Below are 22039 nucleotides of genomic sequence, written 5' to 3'. Positions count from 1 at the left end.
CTCTTCTTGAGTCACAGTGACTCAGAAGAGGTAATTTGTTTAATTAAGGAATGGCTGTAATATTTTTTTTCTGTCTATGAAGAAATAACTTCAAAAATGTGGTGCACACTGAATAACCCGCGTAGCGATTTATTTAAAAGTGTGCCCCACATTTTCGAGGTTATTTCGAGTAGACAGAAACAATATTACAGTCAGTCCTTATAATCTAATTCTAAATTCTAAGGAGTTAATCATTGAAAAACGTTGATGACGTCACGGTCACATGGCAATATTATGTCTATGAGCTGAAAATTAAACCTGTACAAAGCACCCAATTGGAATTGAGAACTACTTTTGTAATCATTTAAAATGATTAATTGCATTTAGCCGGTATATTGATAAACACATTTGATCTGAATAGTAGAAAATAGTTATCTAAGTATATTGTTATATCATCAGTTGTAATTTTCTGAATTTAGACAATCTAAAAGATCCCCTATAGTGCCTTGGATCATCAAAAATATATTTACTCTGGGTACAAACGTTATTATTTTAAAAATAGCTTCTTTCGGAATAATTTATATAGTTTAGTAGTATATATCGATAAAACTTTTATATGTGCTGAAGTTATTTCAATACATTAGATATCTAAAAAAATCGTATTGGAAACAACCCACACTTCAAAAAATCTATAGCACGTGTTGTATTATTAATTCGTTTCAACGTTATTTCGATGTTTTTAGGTTCCCATACGTAAAAAAGACGCTATCTAAATACCAGTAATCAAACGATGATTTGACTCGGCAACACGATCATTTTAAATAATTCAAAATAATATTGGATACGCAAATAAGGTTCTGCCATCTTCAACAATTGCAAGATATAGACAACATAGAGAAACCCGTAACATCAGTGATTGAAGCTCACTGTATAAGTATGGACAAATTAAATCTTTACTTATTTTTATCTATTTTTATTTTCAAACAATACGAGTGTGTATTGGAAGAATTTTGCGATAAAGACGATATTGAATGTCAACGTCCAAATGATATAACCAAATTAGGAACGCTTCAACATGGCAAAAGTCAAGAAAACAATATATTACGCCGTGTTCAACGTGTCGGTTTGCATGAGTGTGTGAAAGAATGTTTGGTGACGTCACAGTGCACCGCTATTAACTATCGAAAAAACTGGAAGCTATGTGATCTACTTGGAGAAATACCAAGAGGCAAAAAGCTCAAGGATGAGTCTAGAAGTATTTTTAGTAAAATATCAAAATGGCCGAAGGTATGTATACTACGTAAGTAAATATCAATTGTAACTCGAATATTGTAAGTAAAATTTAGATATTCATTTGAAATGAACAATCAAGTAATCGCTTGAATAGCGGTTGCTACATATTGAGTAGTTTTGCTTACCCTTAAGGAGCACATGAGATCACCCCCGGTTTTTGGTAGGGTTCGTGTTGGTCAATCTCTAGTTTTCTAAATTGTGTTTTGTGTACTGTTGTTTGCCTTTCGTCGATTTTCGTCTTTTTGCAATGGCATTGTCAGTTTGTTTTTGACTTATGAGTTTGCATATCCCTTTGGTATCAATAGCCTATTTTTTCCAAAAGACACGAAACCGGTTGCATCAACAGGGTAAAACGTCAACATTGCATTAACCTTTAGATCAATAACATAAGTCAATGACATGAATAAATACTCTGTGGATATAGTTCATTTAACAGAACAACCGACTCTACAAAATTTACAAAATAATGAATTTATTTCTGTAGATGTCACAGTGACAAGTTTCAAATTGCTGATATTAAAAGGTTGATAAAAGCCACTCAAGGTTTTGGCAATTTTATCAATAGATGCAGCTAACATATTTCTATGAAATACTAATGTGTTGTAGAAATACGATGGTATGCCACTTGAAAAGCAGGAAGTGCTGACCCTTCCGGTGCACATGTGTTCATCCCTGTCTTTTGGGTCGGTGTATCCTAACGATTTCATATTAATCTATTAGGTCTGTCATGGTTGCTCACCAAATTTTGTCAATGTAACGGAACTGTAAACAACTATTAAACAAGTGGAAAGTTTAGCAAATAATAATCCAGGTTAAATCCCTGTACAAAGTCAGTAATATGACAGTTGTTTTCCACTCGTTCCGTTGGTTGATAACGTTTGATTTTGTGGGTTTTTATGGACTTCCCTACCTTAGAGTTCGTTTTTTTTATATACTGTACACTTAAAAATATTGCGTGCATCTATTATTTCGATTTTTGAAGTATCGACAAAAATGCGAGATGAGTTTTTGCATACAGATGTATCATGTATATGTATCAGATATCAGAATCCGAGTTCTTATAAATGCGATACTCAACCAGTCGCATTTTCGCATTAGTGGAAACCTCGCAATAATTTCTGAATTTACAGTCAATCTAATTTCCTGTGCAATGGTTTTTTGTTGTTGCTTATCATTCCGTTTTACTTTTTTTAACAGGGACTTACGTTCCATACGTAAGGTCATGTAACGATGCGTGTCCAACGGATTTCTACCTACATGTACATAGCCGATGAAGACATGTTGATACAATATCGCAAATTTGTGCATGTTTTCCTTTAGTATACATTTTTGTATCGTTGCTAAAAGAAAAATAAACATGAGCTAAATAATATGTGTTGAAAACTGATACCATGTCATCTTAGTTCTCCCTGGAAAATCATTAGTAGTATATATAGTAATATAACTTTATTTTTAAAAAGATAGAATAGAAGATCTGCAAATACCTGCCTTTGAACTATTTACAGTGAAAACTCCATTGTGAACCGGATATGAATTTCTTCATTTTGTAGATCGACTGATTATTTGCCGATTTACAATCTAAAAGACCACAGGATATTTTAGTTGTGCGTAACTAAAAAATAAAAAAAATACGTTACGTCATTGGTTGTTTTTTTTGTAGCCAATCACAATGTTTTGGCGTAGGCTTTTTGAATATATTAAAAAAGAAAAAGCTTAAAACAAATTGGAAAGGAAAATTATAGGTCATTAAATAAACCAAATATTTTTTTTTAGTCCCTTGCTGGAAAATGTGCAGACCACACGTGTGATGTTGGAAACAAATGTGGAAAACAGCAAAATGGTGATTTATCATGTATACCTGCTTGTAAGAAGATTATCTTTTAGTTACTTAGATGGACTTGCATAGTAATGTATTGCTTGATTGATATATGTTTGTCTTATCAATGTGTTGAATATATATTTATAAAAATCTTTAAGTATGCATTCTACAAGGAAAATTTTTCATTACTCTGAAAGGTAGAATTTTTAAATAAAAAAGGGTATATATTGAAATATTTTGTTATATTGATTTAAAGGCTTGTATTCGTTTTGAAATGTCAAATGTTCTTTTAACGTATTAATTTTTCTATAGATACTATTCCAACTAAACACTTTACTTCTGAAATAGATGACAAAAATGTAAATGTGTCAGGGTAAGAAGCAGCAAAATCTACAGGCTTTATGAATAAAATTACGTTAATTTTCCAAATTGTATTCAGTATTCATGTCACTCCGGAATAATGTTTTTTTTCTAATAATAATAGTAATAATAATAATAATAATGATAATAATAATACTTTTGTAATTATTTAGATTCAATACTTTATTGCAATACTCAACTATGACAGATGATACAAAATCCCTTTATTAAATAAAAATAAGGAGATGTGGTATAATTGTCAATGAGAAAACTATCCACAAAGTTCGAATGAAGTGGATGCAAGCAATCATAGGCAGCTGCATGGCCTTCAACAATGAGAAAAAGCCATATTATGTAATCGGCTATAAAAGACCCGTGAAAATATGAGAAACAATTCAATTGAGAAAATTAACAGCCTAATTTAAACATGTTTTTATCGGCTTAATTTGGTTCGTTGAAACTAATATTCTAATTAGCGAAACCAGTCAGTAGTACTGAAAAAAGGGAAAAACTTTATCGGGATGACCTATTTCAAATTCTCCATCAAATCACATGTTTTAGTGACTTGCAATACTATGAATGATGAGAAACGTCTTCAAAAGTTCTAAAACGGTTGAGGGAAAATTTTAATCCGGAAAAATGATCTTGTGCCATTAAAATTTTGCTATCTTTAGTTAATTTTATATCCCGATTGGACATGAAAAACTAGTAACCACAAACAATCTTAGACTAGTAGTTTAGCATTCTAATTAGTGTCACTAGGTATTATTTACCTAATTGTAAAGGCAGGGTTCTTTTGATCGAAGTCTTTTTTCATATCTTCAAAATATATTTCATGTAAAAAATATTGTTTTCTTCAAGTACATATTAAAGTTAAACAATAAAAAATGTATTAATTGTTACTTCTTTTACCTGGAAGAATACAAGATACAATAGGTTATGTTTACACATTGCATTAGTCAAATATAAATTTTATCATTTACCATAGTTTATTTGGGAGGTAATTTTAAACCTCATTTTGAGTATCTTTACAAAGACAAAGTTTTTAGCCCTAAACAAAGTTCAAATTCTAATTTTTAACATAATAAATTAAACAGTTGGTTGACCGTTATGGAATATCTATTTTTCAGACGACAACGATACGTTCCAATTATCGTAACTACAATCCCGTCGCCCTTTCCCCGAATGTGACCTACCAAAATTAAAAACAATAAAACATATTTAGATTTCCGATGTACAGAAGTCTGCACCATTCCAAAAATAGAATAGCAAAGGTGTAATCAATGATTTTGCTATGTAAAGATTAACAGAAAACAATATTTCTTTTAGATTGTAGAGAATCTGCTCCAGATATAAAAAATGCAGCCTGCATAGAAAACTTTGGAATGTATAAAAATCTAGGAACAGCCAACCTTTTTAAGTGCAATTCAGGTTTTACAATGAGAGGTAATCCATTTTTGGTATGTAAAGACAATGGAGAGTGGAAGAGTTTGTTTTGCTGCCTCCCAAATTACAAAAGTAAAGAAGGTATGAAACAAAATCATAAAAATATATGTTTTATCTGTTTTCTTATTTACAGAAGCTGCGGGAGGATAAGCCATTAAGACATTATAATTGGTATGAGAACGTTGATATATCTTCATTCGAACTGTTACTATCTGAGCTAGCAAGTTAAGAGTTCGAAACTGCATTTTGTTAAATACAAAACAGGTTATATTCTGATCTATTTACCATGTAATTTTTTGAAGACGATCAGCAATTAATCAATCACTTTACTATATATTCCAGCTAAATAAAATTCTGGATCTTTTGAAAGTAACACGCAATTTATTGTCCGTATTACTATTAACCTTATTTGATGGTGTGATTGTACAGAAAACAAATATTACAATTACTACAGTTTCCTAAGATATTGAATATTATACAAATAACGCTAAATTGTAGAGAAGAGCTCATCGCGGATGTTCTTATGTAATTCTTACGTTTGAAAGAGGGGACTAGATTACAAAACGGCCATTAACAACCTTTATACCAAAGAAAAAAAAACATTTCAAATTTTTTGACATTTTTACCTATTATATCTGTTTGTTTTGTTCACACATCGTTGTCAATATAATGGAATTTTATGCGACTGTCATACAAGTGAGAGGTTTAGCTAGCTATAAAACCAAAATTAATCCACCATTTTTTCTGCAAAAGCAAATGACTGTACCAAGTCAGGAATATGACAGTTGTTATCCATTCGTTTGATGTGTTTGAGCTTTTGATTTTGCCATTTGATTACGGACTTTCCGTTTTGAATTTTCCTCGGAGGTCGGTATTTTTGTTATTTTACTTTTTTCCATGGTAAATGCTAAAGTCAAACGAATCTACAACAGTCCACAAAACAATACACTCGAACATAAAATTAAAAAACCAAGACCCAAACAAAAACCCATTAAACGCCATTACACAGGAACACGACGATGCCACTTGTGGATCAGGATCTGGCTTCCCTCCGGAAGACCTGAGATCATCACCGGTTTTTGGTGGGTTCGTGATGCTCAGTCTTTAGTTTTCTTTGTTGTGGTTTGTATACTGTTGTTTGTTTTTCTTTTGCCATGGAGTTGTCAGTTTATTTTTGACTTATGAGTGTGAATGTCCCTTTGGTATCTTTCGGCTCTGTTAAACAATGAGCAGTACATGTTCCCTTATAACGCCCGTAACACAATAAATGTAAAATTGACCTGGAATTTATATTTGTAGTGCCACATGACTGTAGTGACATACCATCTGATTGTACTTCTGGGATCTATAAAATAAATCCTACAGGTAGAAGTGAGATTGATGTGTTCTGTGATATGGAGACAGCAGGTGGGGGATGGACGGTAAGTATCAGCATAGCGATATCAATAGCTGGAAAACAGGTCAACGTTTGATCCAAAATATCTAAGCAATAATACGTTCCTTCGGTCGTGGAATTTCAGTTGATCTGCAGACGAGAAACATATTTGTTTTTATCTTTTTATAGGGACATCGTCATGATAAGAACCTTCCCTTTGATATATACTTTTTCACCTTACATATCAAACATTTAGTTCTTGCTATTTATTTAACTAAATTACTTCCATCTTTGAACGTTGGTGATGGAGTTTGTTGTAAAAGATCCGTTTCCTGTGATAATATTTTTCTACTGCGTAGGAGTTTTCGTCAGTTGTTTGGTTAAGCTACAGTCACTTTAAATTATCAGCCTGATATTTATGGTGAATATAAATCTTCGAAGTTTCTTTGTACGTTTTTTTGTAGATACATTGTTTGTACGACGACTTTTGCTGTAACACGTAATGTTAAATGAAGTCGTGCAACATGTTTGACTTAGTTAGGTCCACACATTTACAATGTTTCCATACACATGATATAGATAAGATAAACTATGGAATGCAGTCTGTATTCAGCCTTTTTAGGTTCCAAACAACCTCAGTGAAGCATTTGGCACGATTGAAGTATACAAATTTCCAAACTGTGTAAATAAAGAAATGAAAATTACATTTGAGTTTATGAAAAAGAATAAAGGATAATTTCTTTCTCATCATGCAGAAATATATGTGGTAGCACGTGGACGATTTCATAGGCAATTGCTTGCATTTGTATTTTAAATAAAGATAAGTATTTATTTAAAATAATAAAAAGTATTCAGAAACGAAAAGAGCAATAAAACAATTATACAAATACGTAAAAGAAAACAGATTGGACCATTACCAAAAGAAAGAAAGACAAAAAGACATGTAAACAACAGTCCAGAAACCACAACACATAAACTAAAACCAAACATTAAGAACATAATTAAAACCGGAAGGGACTCAGGTATTCAACTGTCCCATTTTATTAGTGAGATCCGCTGTGTTGCTTTGGTTAAAATCCGGCTGGTTGTGGTCAGTTTAAAAGTACCAAAAACATAGCACATTCGTAAATGTTTGTAACAAACACACCTGTCATCATTCATACACAATCATTACATGCGAAATTTATAACCCGAATATGCAAATATTAAGATGAAATATGTAAAGGGGTATTGTCAAAAGCATTTGAAAGTTTAAAGCCAAATATTTGCATAGGAATATAGGATGATGCAGGATTATTGTTTATCATTAAACCTAACTTGTCTGGTAATGATGATGTACCTAGTTTTTCTGATTTGCTTCAATAATCAATATTAATAAAGACACCTCACATATTTAAGTTTTTGAAATAACAAAAACTAGTAAAATATCCCATTTATAACAGGTGTTTCAGAAGAGACTAGATAACTCTACGAATTTCTATAGGGGTTGGTCTACCTATGAAAAGGGATTTGGAAACCTGCAGCGGGAATTTTGGTTAGGTATGTACATGTACGCTGAGGAAACACAATTTGCAATTTTAGAATCTGAAACAAGTTTGGTGAAACATTCAAAAGTGTACACCAATACCATTTAATTTCTAAAACTGCATATTGGAAGACAGGCATTTGTTATTGATAAAATCCATTTCATTTAACAAGAGTATACAGAGAGTTGTTTGTAAAGTAAGTAGCAGATGGCAACCTATATGATAAAAAACTTGTCACACATGATCTGATAATGTTTAAACAATATTTTCATTAAATTTTTATAAATATGGGGATATATGGAACAACGCAAATGCATTATTCTAGTTATTCATTCAGCGCTTAACAGTGATTGACAATCATGAAATGATGGCCTATTGTATAATTCAGTGTTCATGATGACGAATATTATGATAAAAGCATTACTGTTTAAACTTTTTATTTTGAAATACAAGACTCAAACGAACACACTTGGCTGGTTCTCACGATCCGATCAAAGTATATCGAGGAGGAAAAAGTCTTCGATAAAAATAAATTATTTTTCAAATTACATCAACAACAAATGAAATACATCTATTTTAATCCAGCAATAGCTTATAATATCAGTTTATTTGGTCTTATTTTGGTAATGTTATTTTAGTTTTTGAATATTTTTTCTTCAATTTAACAGCAATTTTGGATAAAACTATCCAACTAATATCTCTTAAAGTCCTTCTTTATAATTAAGTGTCAGTTTGAAAGTACTTACGGGTAAATACAAAAATACGCAAACGCCACGACAATAACGTGGGTGATCCGAAAGGGTAAGCAGGTGAGTAGGCATACCCTGCTCCACATTTGGCACCCCTAATGTTGCTCATGTAATTACAAACCCGGTGAAAAGTATATTTCAGCTGATCACATTCGAGGAAAGGAGACGGGGTTGTAATAACAATTGAAACATATCCATCGTAATCTGTTAAACAGATATTCTTTAACGGTAAAACAACTCGTAATGCACGGTGTAGAATGGTAACGGACTTATCGGGGTTTTTTCCGGCGTTTCCGCACTAATCGGGTTCGGCAACGGACTTATCGCGTTTTGATTCAAGACGGCATGACACACAATGAACCACATAGACGATAAGAAGTCGTAAGTGTTTGTGTTTATATGATTACGGAAGGCACCAATAATCTAAGTTTTCAATATTCTTCATTTTGCTTCGGTACCACTCATGGCTTTTTCAAAAAGCTCCACACTAAACAGGACAACCGGCCGACCACAGTTACCAATGCTGTGTTCGGCCGGTTGTCCTGTTTAGTGTGGAGCTGTTTGAAAAAGCCATGAGTGGTACCGAAGCAAAATGAAGAATATTGCAAACTTAAATCATTGGTGATTTCCGTAATCATATAAACACAAAAACTTACGACTTCTTATCGTCTATGTGGCTCATTGTGTGTCATGCTGTCTTGAATCAAAACGCGATATGCCCGTTGCCGATCCCGATTAGTGCGGAAACGCCGAAAAAAACCCGATAAGGACGTTACCATTCTACACCGTGTAATGGCGGCCGTAAATATTGTTCTCAACCGACCCTCATTGTCACATTCTAGATCCAAGTGAAGATATGAGGTAGACCTAACTGTTTCAGTAGTATCTTTTACTTCAAATTCGATTGGAAAGATGCGTTCAACATAGTCACCAAACTTTGAAATAATTAGTGAGAGGACATTATCTAGTTAGCAGAATGGGAAGTTAAAACTCTTCTGGAGTCCTTTAATCCCCCTGGTTTTTGGTTTGGTTCGTGTTGCGCAGCCTTTAGTGTTCTGTGGCGTGTTTTGATTGTCTTTTCGTCTTTTTTGGCAAAGGCATAGTTAGTTTGTTTTTGACTTATGAATTTGAATATCTCTTTGCTATATTTCGCCTGTCTGTCTCAAAACGGGCCTCAAAACCACATTCCGCCAAAACTTATCAAACTTCATTTTCATCAAACGTGTTCTCGCCCAAAAGTGTAAAAAATGTCTGTTTACCGAAACTTTGAAATGAAAGAACGTCCCAAAACATTTACCGTTATTATGTCCTCTATGACGTTAGTATCGTCTAAACTAAATTCAACCAATGTGAAACTATTTCAAACGTCGAGTTCCTGTTGGAGTATTAATAAAACAATAGCAAAATAGCTTCTCAAGGACAGCAATGCAAGATAATTTTTGCACCATTCACGAAGACAGGATTAGAAACAAAAAATTTAAAATGGGGACTTTGTAAAATTGCAAAGATTGTCAGAGGTTAAAGTTGTGAATTGAACTTTTTTAAATATGAAATTTTATTTTGAATTTCACATTAATCTAAATTAAATGTCAAATCGAAAATAATCTGCTGCCATTAGACGTATATAAATATATATATATATAAACGAAGGGAAATTTAGAGATTAGGTCAACGAGGAACAATAACCAAAACGTATTTCGCAAATCTGAGTTTTATTATTCATGTTTTGATGATTCAGCATCAAAGACAATAATAATAGTTCTTGTTGTTGAGAGCCGAACTGTAGATAACGAATATTGTATAATTGTCCTGGCACAGTGTTCTAACTAGAAATTTCGCAAAGGACCATCACGTTTTATTTGACACCATGTCCCTTTTTTTATTGTTTCGGCAGCGACGAAAGTCGCAGTTTGCGAGACATAGGTATTATTATCCGGCGGCGGCGGCGACGGCAGCGTAAACAATTTGTATGAAGCTTTATATTTTAGAAGGTAGACGACCTGTATGCTTTATATCTCGTATGCAGATACATTATGTAACGAGGTTTCCGTCAATCATATGTCCATTGTCCTTGTCCTCATTTTTATGGTTTAGCGACTTCTTGAAAAAAAAGAGATTTTTTGTCATGTGAATTTCTGACTTATTATGAGTAAACGGATAACTGTTTTTGGTATATGTGCTCCTTGCAACGTCTACATGTCCATCAGACAGAGTTCACCTAACATTGGCCTCATTTAATGGATCAGTGATCAAAGTTAAAGGTACGTGATTAGGTCAGTTTCTCAAATACTATTAGCAGTAGGTCAATTATATTTGGTGTATGGAATGATTGTAATGGGTACATGTCTGTCTGACAGGTTTCATCCGACGTTGACCTCAAATTTCATGGTTCATTGGTCAATGTTAAATTTTTGTGTTTAAGTCTGTTTTCAGAACCATAAGCCATAGTTCAGCTATATTTGGTGTATGGAATGATTGTAAGGTATACAAGTCTTGTTTGTATCATCTGACCTTGACCTCATTTTCATGGTTCATTGGTCAATGCTAAGTTGTGTTTTTGTCTGTTTTTCAAGTACTATAAGCAATAGGTCTACTATGCTTGGTGTATGGAAAGATTGTTATGTGCACATGTCTGTCTGTCAGATATCATCTGACCTTGACCTAATTTTTATGGTTCATTAGTCCATGTTTAGTGTTTTGTGTTTTTGTCTGTTTTTCAAAGTACTTTAAGCAATAGGTCAACTATATTTGGTGTATGGAATGATTGTAAGGTGTACATATCTGTCTGGAATGTATCATCTGACCTTGACCTATTTTTAATGGTTCAATGGTCAATGTTTAGTGTTTGTGTTTTGGTCTGTAACTCAATTAGCATACATAATAGGTCAACTATATTTGATGTACGGAATAATTGTAAGGTGCAAATGTCTGTCTCGCAGGTATCATCCGACCTTGAGCTCATATTAATGGTTCATTGGTTAATGTTAAGTGTTTGTGTTTTGGTCTGTTTTTCAATTAGCATACGCAGTAGGTCAACTATATTTGGTGTATAAAAAATTGTAAGGTGTATATGTCTGACTGTCTGATACAATTTATCTGACCTTGACCTCATTGTCATAGATTTTGAAAAATGCTAAGTTTATGTAATGCTTTTAGTAAAACCTTTATCTTTAAGACTTTCAACATAAAATCAATGGTCATTAAAGCAGGCGATACATTTCAGCGTGTGCAATATTGTTTTAAATTGAGCAGCTGCTATAACCCGTTTTACTACAATAAAACATTATCTAACTGATAAAGTACTGTCACTGAATAACATTTAATAACCTAATCGAAGATGTTCGATTTAACCACTTATAGACCAAGTGTTAGGTCCTTATAATATTCTCAACTGGATATGTTTTCAAACAAAATGTTTGATAATGAATCACTCTAACATGAAGGCGGACACCTTTGCATTTTGTTTTAAAAATTAAGACCTGTTTTGGCATTTATGAAAATAACACTTTTAGGCGTCCTACAACACCTATTCATGTTTGGGCGTACAGTGACTTCATATAAATATGTTTCAGGGATTGAACACTTTCGATGGGAATAACACAATTCTGAATGTTATGTATTAATATATGTATACAGTTGACTATTACTTCACATGGAATATAATATTGAAAAATAGAAAAGTGGTATGATTATTATATAATGTATGCAGGTACATGTAACTGTATTGTAATTCTTATAAAAATGGTATGCTTTTTTTCCTTTAGGAAACAAATACATGAACGAGATATCATCTAGCGGTAAATACAAACTTTACATTGAACTTGAGGACTTTGATGGGAATAAAAAGTACGCAGAGTATAAGTTGTTTAGTGTTGGCGATGCGGCTTCAAACTACATCTTACGTGTTAGTGGATACAGTGGATCTAGTACTGCAGGTATATTATTTGTTATATCAAATTAATACATTTCCTTTGAACACGATTGGCTCTGTTGAGGGATGTTAAAACTTTCAAATAAGTTTTAATTGCGTAATTTTATATATTTTGCCTTTATTGTTAAGATTATTCCAATTCGAAATCGCGATTGGTGGTGTCAGAGAAACATTACATCTAAAAGAGCAAAATGCGGTCGGCTTTCACTTATAATTAAGAGCCAGGAAAGGTCAGAATGTCTTCATGCTTATTCCTTACGTTGAACTAGTACATTGCATTGATAGGTTTGCTTTAGTTCTATTGGTAAATATTACAGTCTATATTCAGGACGAGAAACACAGAACAGTCAATATATTTGGTAGACTCTGCCAATTTAGTTGGCCAGGATGAAGGGACGGGAATTTAAACTGCTTAACAAAGAAGATTTTTTTAGAGGGTCACAACTGTTCCTTCCAACAGGCCACCTTCGGAACCCTCAGATATTTGTTTGGTTCTTTTATGCGCAGAAAACGTGTTACTATCATTACTACATGTTTAGAATTTTACAGCCTTTTTCCAACCGGATTTGGCTGCGTATTCATACATTCTATACAGCAAAGCGTATTGTAATCTTTAGCATTGATTTTACGGCCAGACGGAGGTAGACCATGTGTTCATATTTCTTTATCCATGAAAATCGTTGGGTCCAAAAAATATTATCGGTGTATCTGAAAAAAAGGCGATATGGCAGGAGAAGGGTGCCTGCCAACAGCTCATAGTACGGCCTTCAACAATAAAACGACAAAGTTGACCTTGAATGGATTGCCTAATTCTATAATAAACTTTTTTGATCGTATAGTCCAAAGATATTTATTCACCCCTGTATTTCTTATTTTGGTTTTTGAGGATTAGGGATAAAGGTCAATCCAGAAAATTCCGATTCCACCAAATTTATAAAGTGTTAGTTTCATACTTTATTGAATAAGAACATAACCTTGTATTCATTTGGTGCGGCCGAAGCACTTGTCTGGCTTAACCATCATCTGGAACCCTTCGAAACCTAAAACTGTAAAGCCAATGATGTAAAGCACTGGTATACATGAGGAGCTACAATGTATGCTACCAGACGAAATCTTAAAAGAATAGCTAAATCTATCTAAAGTCATCTTTTCCTGATGGAGTTCTTAATGATAATTATTGAATTGATAATTTTGAGCATACCATACACTAATGTCATATAGTTGTCGTTTAATTCTACACTGTGAAAAACAATTTCCTTGAAATCTTAAGAAATTTAATTAATATTTGCTATTTCATAAAATACTCAATGACGTTCAATTATTATTAGACTAATGTCGTGGTATATTTTACAAAATGAACACATAAAATACTTGTGTTTTAGTTCTTATTAATATAAGATTATATAAATTTATGTTGATTAGATTCGTACAACCTCATTGTCCTCCTTGCTTGAGTTTGTTTTTGAGACACTAAAAATGCTTGTTGCTATGGATCGACGTACACGGTTTCAAACGGTTTTTATACATTTGAATGTTAACCGGACAAAATGTTCGCGTGCGTTACTGACGTTAAAAGCGTAAATATATTGAATATGCAAACCAATAAAAAAGATTCTGAAACAATTGCAATGACCCCTAAACGGAGCGAGACCAGTTGGTCAACAATAGAAATTCTGCAATGCATGCATAAGCCGTCATTAAAATCTAGACTCGGTGAAAATGGACTGACGTAAACGTATTTAAACAGTTTTTATCCATTTGAATGTTAACCGGACAAAATATTCTAACGCTGGCGTTACTGACGTTAAAAGCGTAAGAAACGTATTGAATATGCAAACCAATAAAAAATATACTGAAGCAATTGCAATGAACCCTAAACGGAGCAAGACCAGTTGGTCAACAATGTAACTTCTTCTGCTATGCATGCCTGAACCGCCATGAGAATACATATTCGTGCGTTGACAGGGTAGTCGTCTTCTGCTATGCATTGATCAACCACCATGTGAAATCAGATTTAGTCAAAATGTTACGGATACTGTCGGTAGAATTCTAGATCAAAAGACGATACTTATATCTGGTACCATGAGAAATCAGACTCCGTGAAAATATCACGATATGGAATAGGAAACATATTGCAAATTTGCAGGTAAAACAACTTTTTTTGACCACATAGACATAGCAGTGTAAGTTCCCAAATTGTTTTGACAGAAACAACAAATAAAATACGTTATATCTTTTGTAGACGACAGTTTTTCATATCATAACGTCATGGAGTTCAGTACCTTTGACAAGGATAATGATGAATGGAAAGGTACTAACTGTGCTAAATTGCGAAAGGGTGCTTGGTGGTATAAAATATGTATACAGTCAAATCTGAACGGGTTATATCTAGGAGGAAAGACAGATATATTTGGTGATGGAATTGTTTGGAATTCATGGCACGGAAAGAAATATTCTCTTAAATCTACAAAAATGATGATAAAAAGGAACTAAATAAAAGCACATTTTTCCGCAATGAAAATATTTTGTGTATGAAATATCATTAAATATTTGTTGATGGAAATGAGTTGAAAAACTTGGAGACGAAACGTCTTAACATTTGCTTTAATATTAAGTCTTGTGCTGTAATCTTAAGGTTGGTTGATGGTCTAATTTACAAATTTTTGATACTTTTTTGCTACTCCTTTTAGATTAAAACAAATGCTCAGCGACCCTTAAATTTCTATATAATCAGAAAAATAAAATACCTACAGTACATATTAGATAAAGTATGAAATTATAATAGCACTTTATAAATTTCTTGCGTCCGAAACGCTTTCAATTTTTTTATATGCTTATATATTTTTCATACAGTTTATTATTTAATTCATCCAATATTCAATTCGATAAAATACGAGTCAACTATTTCAACAAACAATTCCGATTTTCAAAGCTTGTATCTTTTGAAAGCAAGCACACATACATTGTACTTATTTATCATTTACAAATACTTTGCCATTTTGAATTCCGAAAACAAATCCTTAAGGTGGATGATCGGTATAGTGTTCCTCAGACAGAATATTCTTATATTTTGCCAAAATATAGATTTAATCATAAAATTGAGAATGGACACGGGGAATGTGTCAAAAAGACAACAACCCAACCAAAAAGCATAAAACAGCCGAAGGCCACCAATAGTCATGCTTTTTTTTAAATAACATAAAGTATTGGTCACCGTGGTTTTTTTAAAGCTACAAGTCGTTCAGAATTGTCCAAACTTGCAAAGATTATTCATGAAAAAACACAATGAGATAGAAATTTGAAATAAAATATGAGAAAATAGATTTTTTGTATGCTTTAAGAAAATATAGAGAAAACATGGTGAGACCGAACTTGTTTTCTTGCTACAAGTAGAGCATGAAAATTTCTTTAACATTCTTTTATTAAATTTTAATAAATTTGGGTTATCTCCCCCTTAAGGCCTAGGTTAAAAAATTGATTCGAAAAACATAAATATTTAAATTTGTTAGAACAGTCTTAATAATGCAATAAATCCCTTATTTTTTTTCTATCAAATATACAGTCTTACACATCAGACCAACATTTGCTGATGTAAGCAAAGGACTAGACCGATAATTGTGTTCTACTTTTTTTAAATCCAAGATGGCGGTATGCAGTTTATCTACCTTAAAATACTGTTCTACAGTCTTTTGAAACTTTTTATTCATTGTTATTTCTCTATTTACATGATATTTTTTGCAGGTCATATATATTTTATCATTTTCTATTTTTTTGTTCGAACTGTGATTTTCCACAACCCTTATTGTTATTATTTAAAGATGTATCCTACTTTTGTTTTACATTGATGTATAAATCATTAGAATGAACATTCAAATACAACCAGACATATATTACGTGAACAAACATGTAACTTAAAAAAATGTTTGATGACATTAAAAGTTTTTTTTTTCTTACCATTTCCTAGTCAATTTTGTCAGTTCTTATAACAGAAGAGACACATGAGTCTTCTAACTGATATTTACGCCATTTTTTGCAATTTTCCACAATTTGAGTTTGACTTATTTGATCATTGTTTCCTCAAGCAAGGTACAAATTGCCTCATTCATACGCATAGCTTCTTGTTGACCAAACAAAGAGATATCGACCTCTGTCCTTACATAGGCGTTCGCTGGTGATTTAATTAAAATAAAAGGCTTTACATGTACGCATTTCTTTAAATCATAGGTAATCAGATACCAGTTCACACTTGATTCAGTAATGCGTAGTAATCTCACCTTTTTGTTGCCTACATAGCAATCACACAATGGGATTCTTTCAAAGTTCGTTTTTGTACCGTGTGGATGACATACACCACTATTATCGTAAAAAAAATCGACTCTGCTTACATAAATAGATTACTAGTATCCTTAACTTTCGTGGAAAAATGTCAAACTTCTGAATCAATTGACTTACATGATTTGTTTTCAAAACTTCTTTCTAACGGTATTTTTGACGTTTTATGTTCGTACGGCACCGGGAAACCCGAAAATTGTTTGTTTTCAACTTAAAATAATCGTATGTTCCTGACGTCACTTCTCGATAAATTTAGTAACCAATGAAAGAGGAGATTCCCTTTCACCTTGTTCTCAAGGAGGAATTTTTATATCCGGTCGAAATCAAGGTCAAAATTTAGATTAAAATCTTCAAATCAATTGTTCTTGAAACAGACAAAACGTATGGAAATTCCTCTTCTTTTATCTTCAAATACTATTGTTTTTCTTTCAAAATTGGTTAATTGTCCGTAGAAAAAACGTCAGGAACATACTTTTATTTTTCAGCGAAATTTATAAACAACGACGAACTATGGAAGAGAAAATTACTATCGAGACCAACGTTAACGTCGCTAACAGACAACCAGCTGTGAACGCTATGTGGAAGGACAGCAATATAAACGAGAGTTATATAGGTAAATATGTATTGTTATTATATTTTATTTATAAAATCTATTTTTAAGGTGAATGGACGGAAGCTCATGTCTTATAAATGGGCCTGCCCATCATCCGTTCTCTCATCTTTCTAATATCAGTAATGATCCCACCCTTTTTGTCTGGGTTATGTGGGAAAGGGGGCAAAATAAAATGTGCTGTGTGCAGTGGAAGTGCTGCCCAATTTTTTAGTGTGAAGGGGAGAATTATGTCCATTTTCAGTTGGGGGGGGGGGGGGGTTGCTTGGACATGAAGGAACCCCTATGATATCCTGGTAGTACTCTTGCTTTAAATTTAACTCTTGCTTTAATTTTTTAACATGAGTTCCTGCAAAAATTCAGTTTCAGTAGAGTACAGATTTTGTGAATTTGTCTTATAAAGTTCTATTATAATATACTCCCTATTTTAGAAAAAATATTCATTATTAAATACTTATTTGAACATTTTTATTAAATAATGATATTTAATGACAAAAAAACACCTAGACAGGAAGTCTTGGCAAATATTATCAATTCTATACTTATCTTTTTTGTAGTATCAACTTCATGGGAATTATTAGCTCCAAATATCAATACAACTACATTGAAAGGTCTGCTATGTGAAAAGGATTATACCGGTTAGTTTATATTTATTGCATGAATTTGAAATTAAAGAGATATGGGATATAAATCAATGAGACAGCAACCCAATGCAAAGACAAAAAACTGTTCTAGTTAACTTTATATTCTTTTATTTAATAAAAAAAATATCTTATGACAACCATTATCAACTGATAAAGATCAAAGATGTCATTTTTAAATGGATGTAACATGCAACAATAAAGATTTGGGATATTTTGTAAATGCCATGAATTAGATGTTTTCATTTATTGATGATTGCTTAACATCACTATAATATACATATATTTGCATATACTAGTATACCATATACTATAGTTAAATTTAACATTGCAAACATCGGGTTTGTAGTCTCTTTGACACATTCCCCATTTCCATTTTCAATTTTATATATACTGTTAAGATTAATATCATTTTACAATTGTCAAACAGAAGAAGTTAAACAAATCATTTTCAACAAATAAACAACAGCCAAAAAGGGTTAACATTATCTTGGCAATGCATGGAATATTTGCCACGGAGATGTAGCAAGCAACAGTCAATCTTACTTTCATCGCTAATTCTTTTGGAAGTAAATACAGTTGCATTTATCTTTAAATCTTTCTTTGACTTTATTTACATATTTCGCGTTGCTTTGTGGTCCTTTTTTTTTCTTTTGCAGAAGAAGACCACTTGCATTGATGTCAGCTGGACTGAAAACATCAGATGTCAACGTATGCCTTTTGTCAAATAAATTGTTTTACTTATTGTCAGCTGGCTGACTTCTTTAAGTTATATGTTTTTTTAAATTTGGTGATGGGAATTTATTTCTTATGCATACATTTTTTTTGCAGATGATTGGCCACTTGGAAGAATTCAAGACAAAGTTTTTCAAGTGGCATATTTTTGGATATGGATTATGTAGATTCTGACCCACAGCTTACATACAAATACAATGTTCAAAATTGTATTGAAAATGTCCATCTTCATTGTTCAAATGTCTCTGCCTTTGTAAGGAAAATTAAAAATTTGAAAGAAAAAGTACAGAAAAAGAAACAGAAAGAACTTCTATATAATAGTGTTCTTGAAGTTACAAAAATTGAGGAATTAGGTATTGAATGCAAAAAACAGGGCATTACAGAAAAATGGCTTCTTAATCCTGAAGAAATAAATGTTGGTTTTGTGTCAAGAAAATTAATTTTTGAACTTAGACATTACATAAGGCTGAATAATATAACAGATAAAACATGTGGTCTTTGGATCAAGCATATTTGCAAGCTTGAATCAATACCTCACTTAGGAAGGTTGTGGCTTAATATTGATTTAACCCATTTCTCTGACGTCATTTTATTGTTCTTACAGTGGATTATTTTTCAAGAATCCACTGACCACTTCGTTAACTTAAGATAACTTATTTTATAACTTTAAACTTTTAACTTACGATTTTTTATCCTCTCAAAAACGAGTGGCATATGAAGGGCTCGAACTCGCGCGTATTTTCTTCATAATCAGTAGAGTCTTCAGTCTATGCATGATACCACTATACCACGAGTGCTCACATAAATCAATATTTAAATAACACTCTTAAAGCGCACAACTGTCAATACATGTCAATCAACTGTATTTCTATCTCAGAGATAATTCGCTTTTGTTATCTAATAAAATATATATACTATGTCTGGATTTGTTCATGTTCTTTTCAAATTTATTTATATCACGTCAACATTGAACGGACTCTAATTTGAGTAAAGTGTGATATATAAGCTACGACCGTTAAACTACTTCTTTGACTGTAAAACCAGAAACAAAATCATCGCCTTTAAATGAAAATGAAGTATATAATACCTCTAAGATTAAAACTATTTTTATCGATAAAAAAATTACAATGAAAAAATTTCATTCCGGATACAAGGTTCGAACTTTGCACTGTTAATATCACAGTTATGACATTCGTTACCAACGACTAGACGATCACAGCTACGAACAGCTTGATGGTAAGTTTATGAAATCAAGATAATTATTCATTGTACATCCGTAGCAAGAGCAATTCTGATGGGGATTCAGAATGCGTACCTCAGATAAAAGTAGTTTATTTACCGGTGAACGATATATGCCAAATGTAATAACGTTAAAATAATCGTAACTTAATGAAACGGAAACAGCTTAAACAGATTTGAATATAATTGTTCAATTTAAATCGTAAGCACATAATTTTAATACTTTAGGAAAGCAACATGAATTTGAGCATTATGAAATTGCAGATTTATGGCATCTACCTTATCAATATTTTTTTTACTAAGAACGGCTTAACGGTGTTTAGTATTCAATTAACCAAAACATGTTGCTAAATATTATATATATAAATTTTGAAGGTTCTAAATTTTGGTAATTAAATTTTTTTAACTTTTCAAAACAAGATAAATACATTCTGTATATTAATATATGTCTTTTTGAATAAATTAAATATACCAAAATCTATTCAATATAAATAATTTGTAATGATTAAACATTAAATGAAATATGTATATACAAAACTAAAATCTGGTGTTAAAAAGGGGAGCTAACACCCCATTTAAGTTATCTTAAACTTATGTTAACTTGTCAAATGTCTAATTATAGATGCGAACCGTGTGGATATCATCATTTCCAGCTATTATAGAATAAAAAAGACAAAATACTAAACTATTTTTATGAAATATCGTTGATTCATTGTCAAAACGTAAAACAGGCAGTCGTTTTAATAGAAATGGGTTAAGCTAGAGAATTGATAAGAAGTAGTGGATTCGGAAACGATAATCAACTTGCGACTAAAGTCGCTCGTTGATTATCGTTTACGAATCCACTACTTCTTATTAATTCTCTACTACAGAATGTTCAATAAAAAAAACAAAATAAAATTGGAAGAAAGAGACAATTTCTTAAATGGTGAATATCAACCACCATTGGCACCAAAAGAAGTTGACCCTAATATTGAACTCCACTGCCGTGAATGTTGTAAACAAGCACAAGTAAATAAAATAAAATACAACATAGGGAAAGTTGTAAATGAGGCGAATAAAATAACTAATTTGAAAAAGGAGAAATATGAGGCCCAATTTCAGGTCTATAAACTAAATAAAGAACAGAGAACTCTTTCGCAAAAACTAGACAGGTGTCAACAAAAATTGGGATCTTTGTCAATGAGAAATGTAAATAAGCGAATTAAACGAAGAAATGAAAAAATACGGAAACTAATGGAAGAAAATAAAAAGCTCAAAGATCAGAAACAGCATTTACATGCACTAACGCGAAAAATAAGACTAAAGTGCAAACAAAGAGCGGCTATGTTAAAATATTATAACAACAAAAAAGTTAACAATCTCAAGACCAAACAGGTAAATACAGTAATAAGTAGAAATATTAAACAAAATAATGAAGGGAAAAAAATGCTAGAAGAAAATCTTAATTTAAAGCAACATGTTTATTTTCTGGAAAATGAAAATGAAGAAATGAAAGAAAGATTAGAAGAACTTATGAAAAATAAAGAATCATGCGTAGCACATTATGTTAACAATAATGTGTACTTGGCAGGTTGTCGTGGTTTGGGTATTATTGATAAATTATGTACCGGTCCCTTATGGAGACAGATCGAAGAGGCCAAGCATATTCTTGATTTGAATTATGTTTGGCTTAATTTCTACAATTTTCTAGATGAATTTTCTAAAGATTCATCTGATTTACTTCGTGGAAAAGTCATTTATCCGGATTATACGATTAAAGACGAGGTTTACAACAGCTTGTTTTTAGACTGTGATAACGAGCTTGATATCTTAACAATTGAAGCTTTACAAATTCTGTGTACAAACTTTCTAATTGTAATAAAACGTCAGCTTGGTGATAACCTTCCCGGTGGCAAATGTAGTGTCGATAGCGCGCAAAATTTTGAACAACAATGTTTCAACAACTAACATAATTTCAGAGCGTGACTTCGCTAATTTAGATCGCTTACAAAGGGAGAAACC

General features: G+C 32.2%; 1 protein-coding gene across 2 annotated transcripts; it reads left to right on the top strand.

Annotated features, from left to right (window-relative positions):
* Positions 1 to 738: 738 nt before the first annotated feature.
* Positions 739 to 16427, top strand: LOC127721734 (microfibril-associated glycoprotein 4-like). 2 transcript variants are annotated; one of them, XM_052228536.1, is made up of 7 exons: positions 739 to 1266; positions 3046 to 3136; positions 4781 to 4897; positions 6197 to 6318; positions 7715 to 7811; positions 12312 to 12482; positions 14721 to 16427. In XM_052228536.1, exons 1-7 carry the CDS (start codon positions 916 to 918, stop codon positions 14969 to 14971), a joined length of 1200 nt encoding a protein of 399 aa, XP_052084496.1. In that variant the 5' UTR covers positions 739 to 915; the 3' UTR covers positions 14972 to 16427. The 2 variants fall into 2 exon arrangements, with proteins under 2 accessions (XP_052084496.1, XP_052084495.1); XM_052228535.1 differs by having other exon boundaries at positions 4781 to 4978.
* Positions 16428 to 22039: the final 5612 nt, after the last annotated feature.

Source organism: Mytilus californianus, unplaced genomic scaffold (assembly GCF_021869535.1).
Source record: "Mytilus californianus isolate M0D057914Y unplaced genomic scaffold, xbMytCali1.0.p SCAF_12, whole genome shotgun sequence".
Classification (NCBI taxonomy): domain Eukaryota; kingdom Metazoa; phylum Mollusca; class Bivalvia; order Mytilida; family Mytilidae; genus Mytilus; species Mytilus californianus.
Note: the sequence above shows the minus strand (reverse complement) of the source record. Positions and strands in the feature narration are given on the sequence as shown.

Coding starts and splice junctions, on each gene's coding strand:
- LOC127721734 (XM_052228535.1), top strand. CDS start 916: ATGGACAAATTAAATCTTTACTTATTTTTATCTATTTTTATTTTCAAA. Junction 3,137..4,780: donor TTTATCATGTATACCTGCTT/GTAAGAAGATTA, acceptor TATTTCTTTTAG/ATTGTAGAGAATCTGCTCCA. Junction 12,483..14,720: donor CAGTGGATCTAGTACTGCAG/GTATATTATTTG, acceptor TATCTTTTGTAG/ACGACAGTTTTTCATATCAT.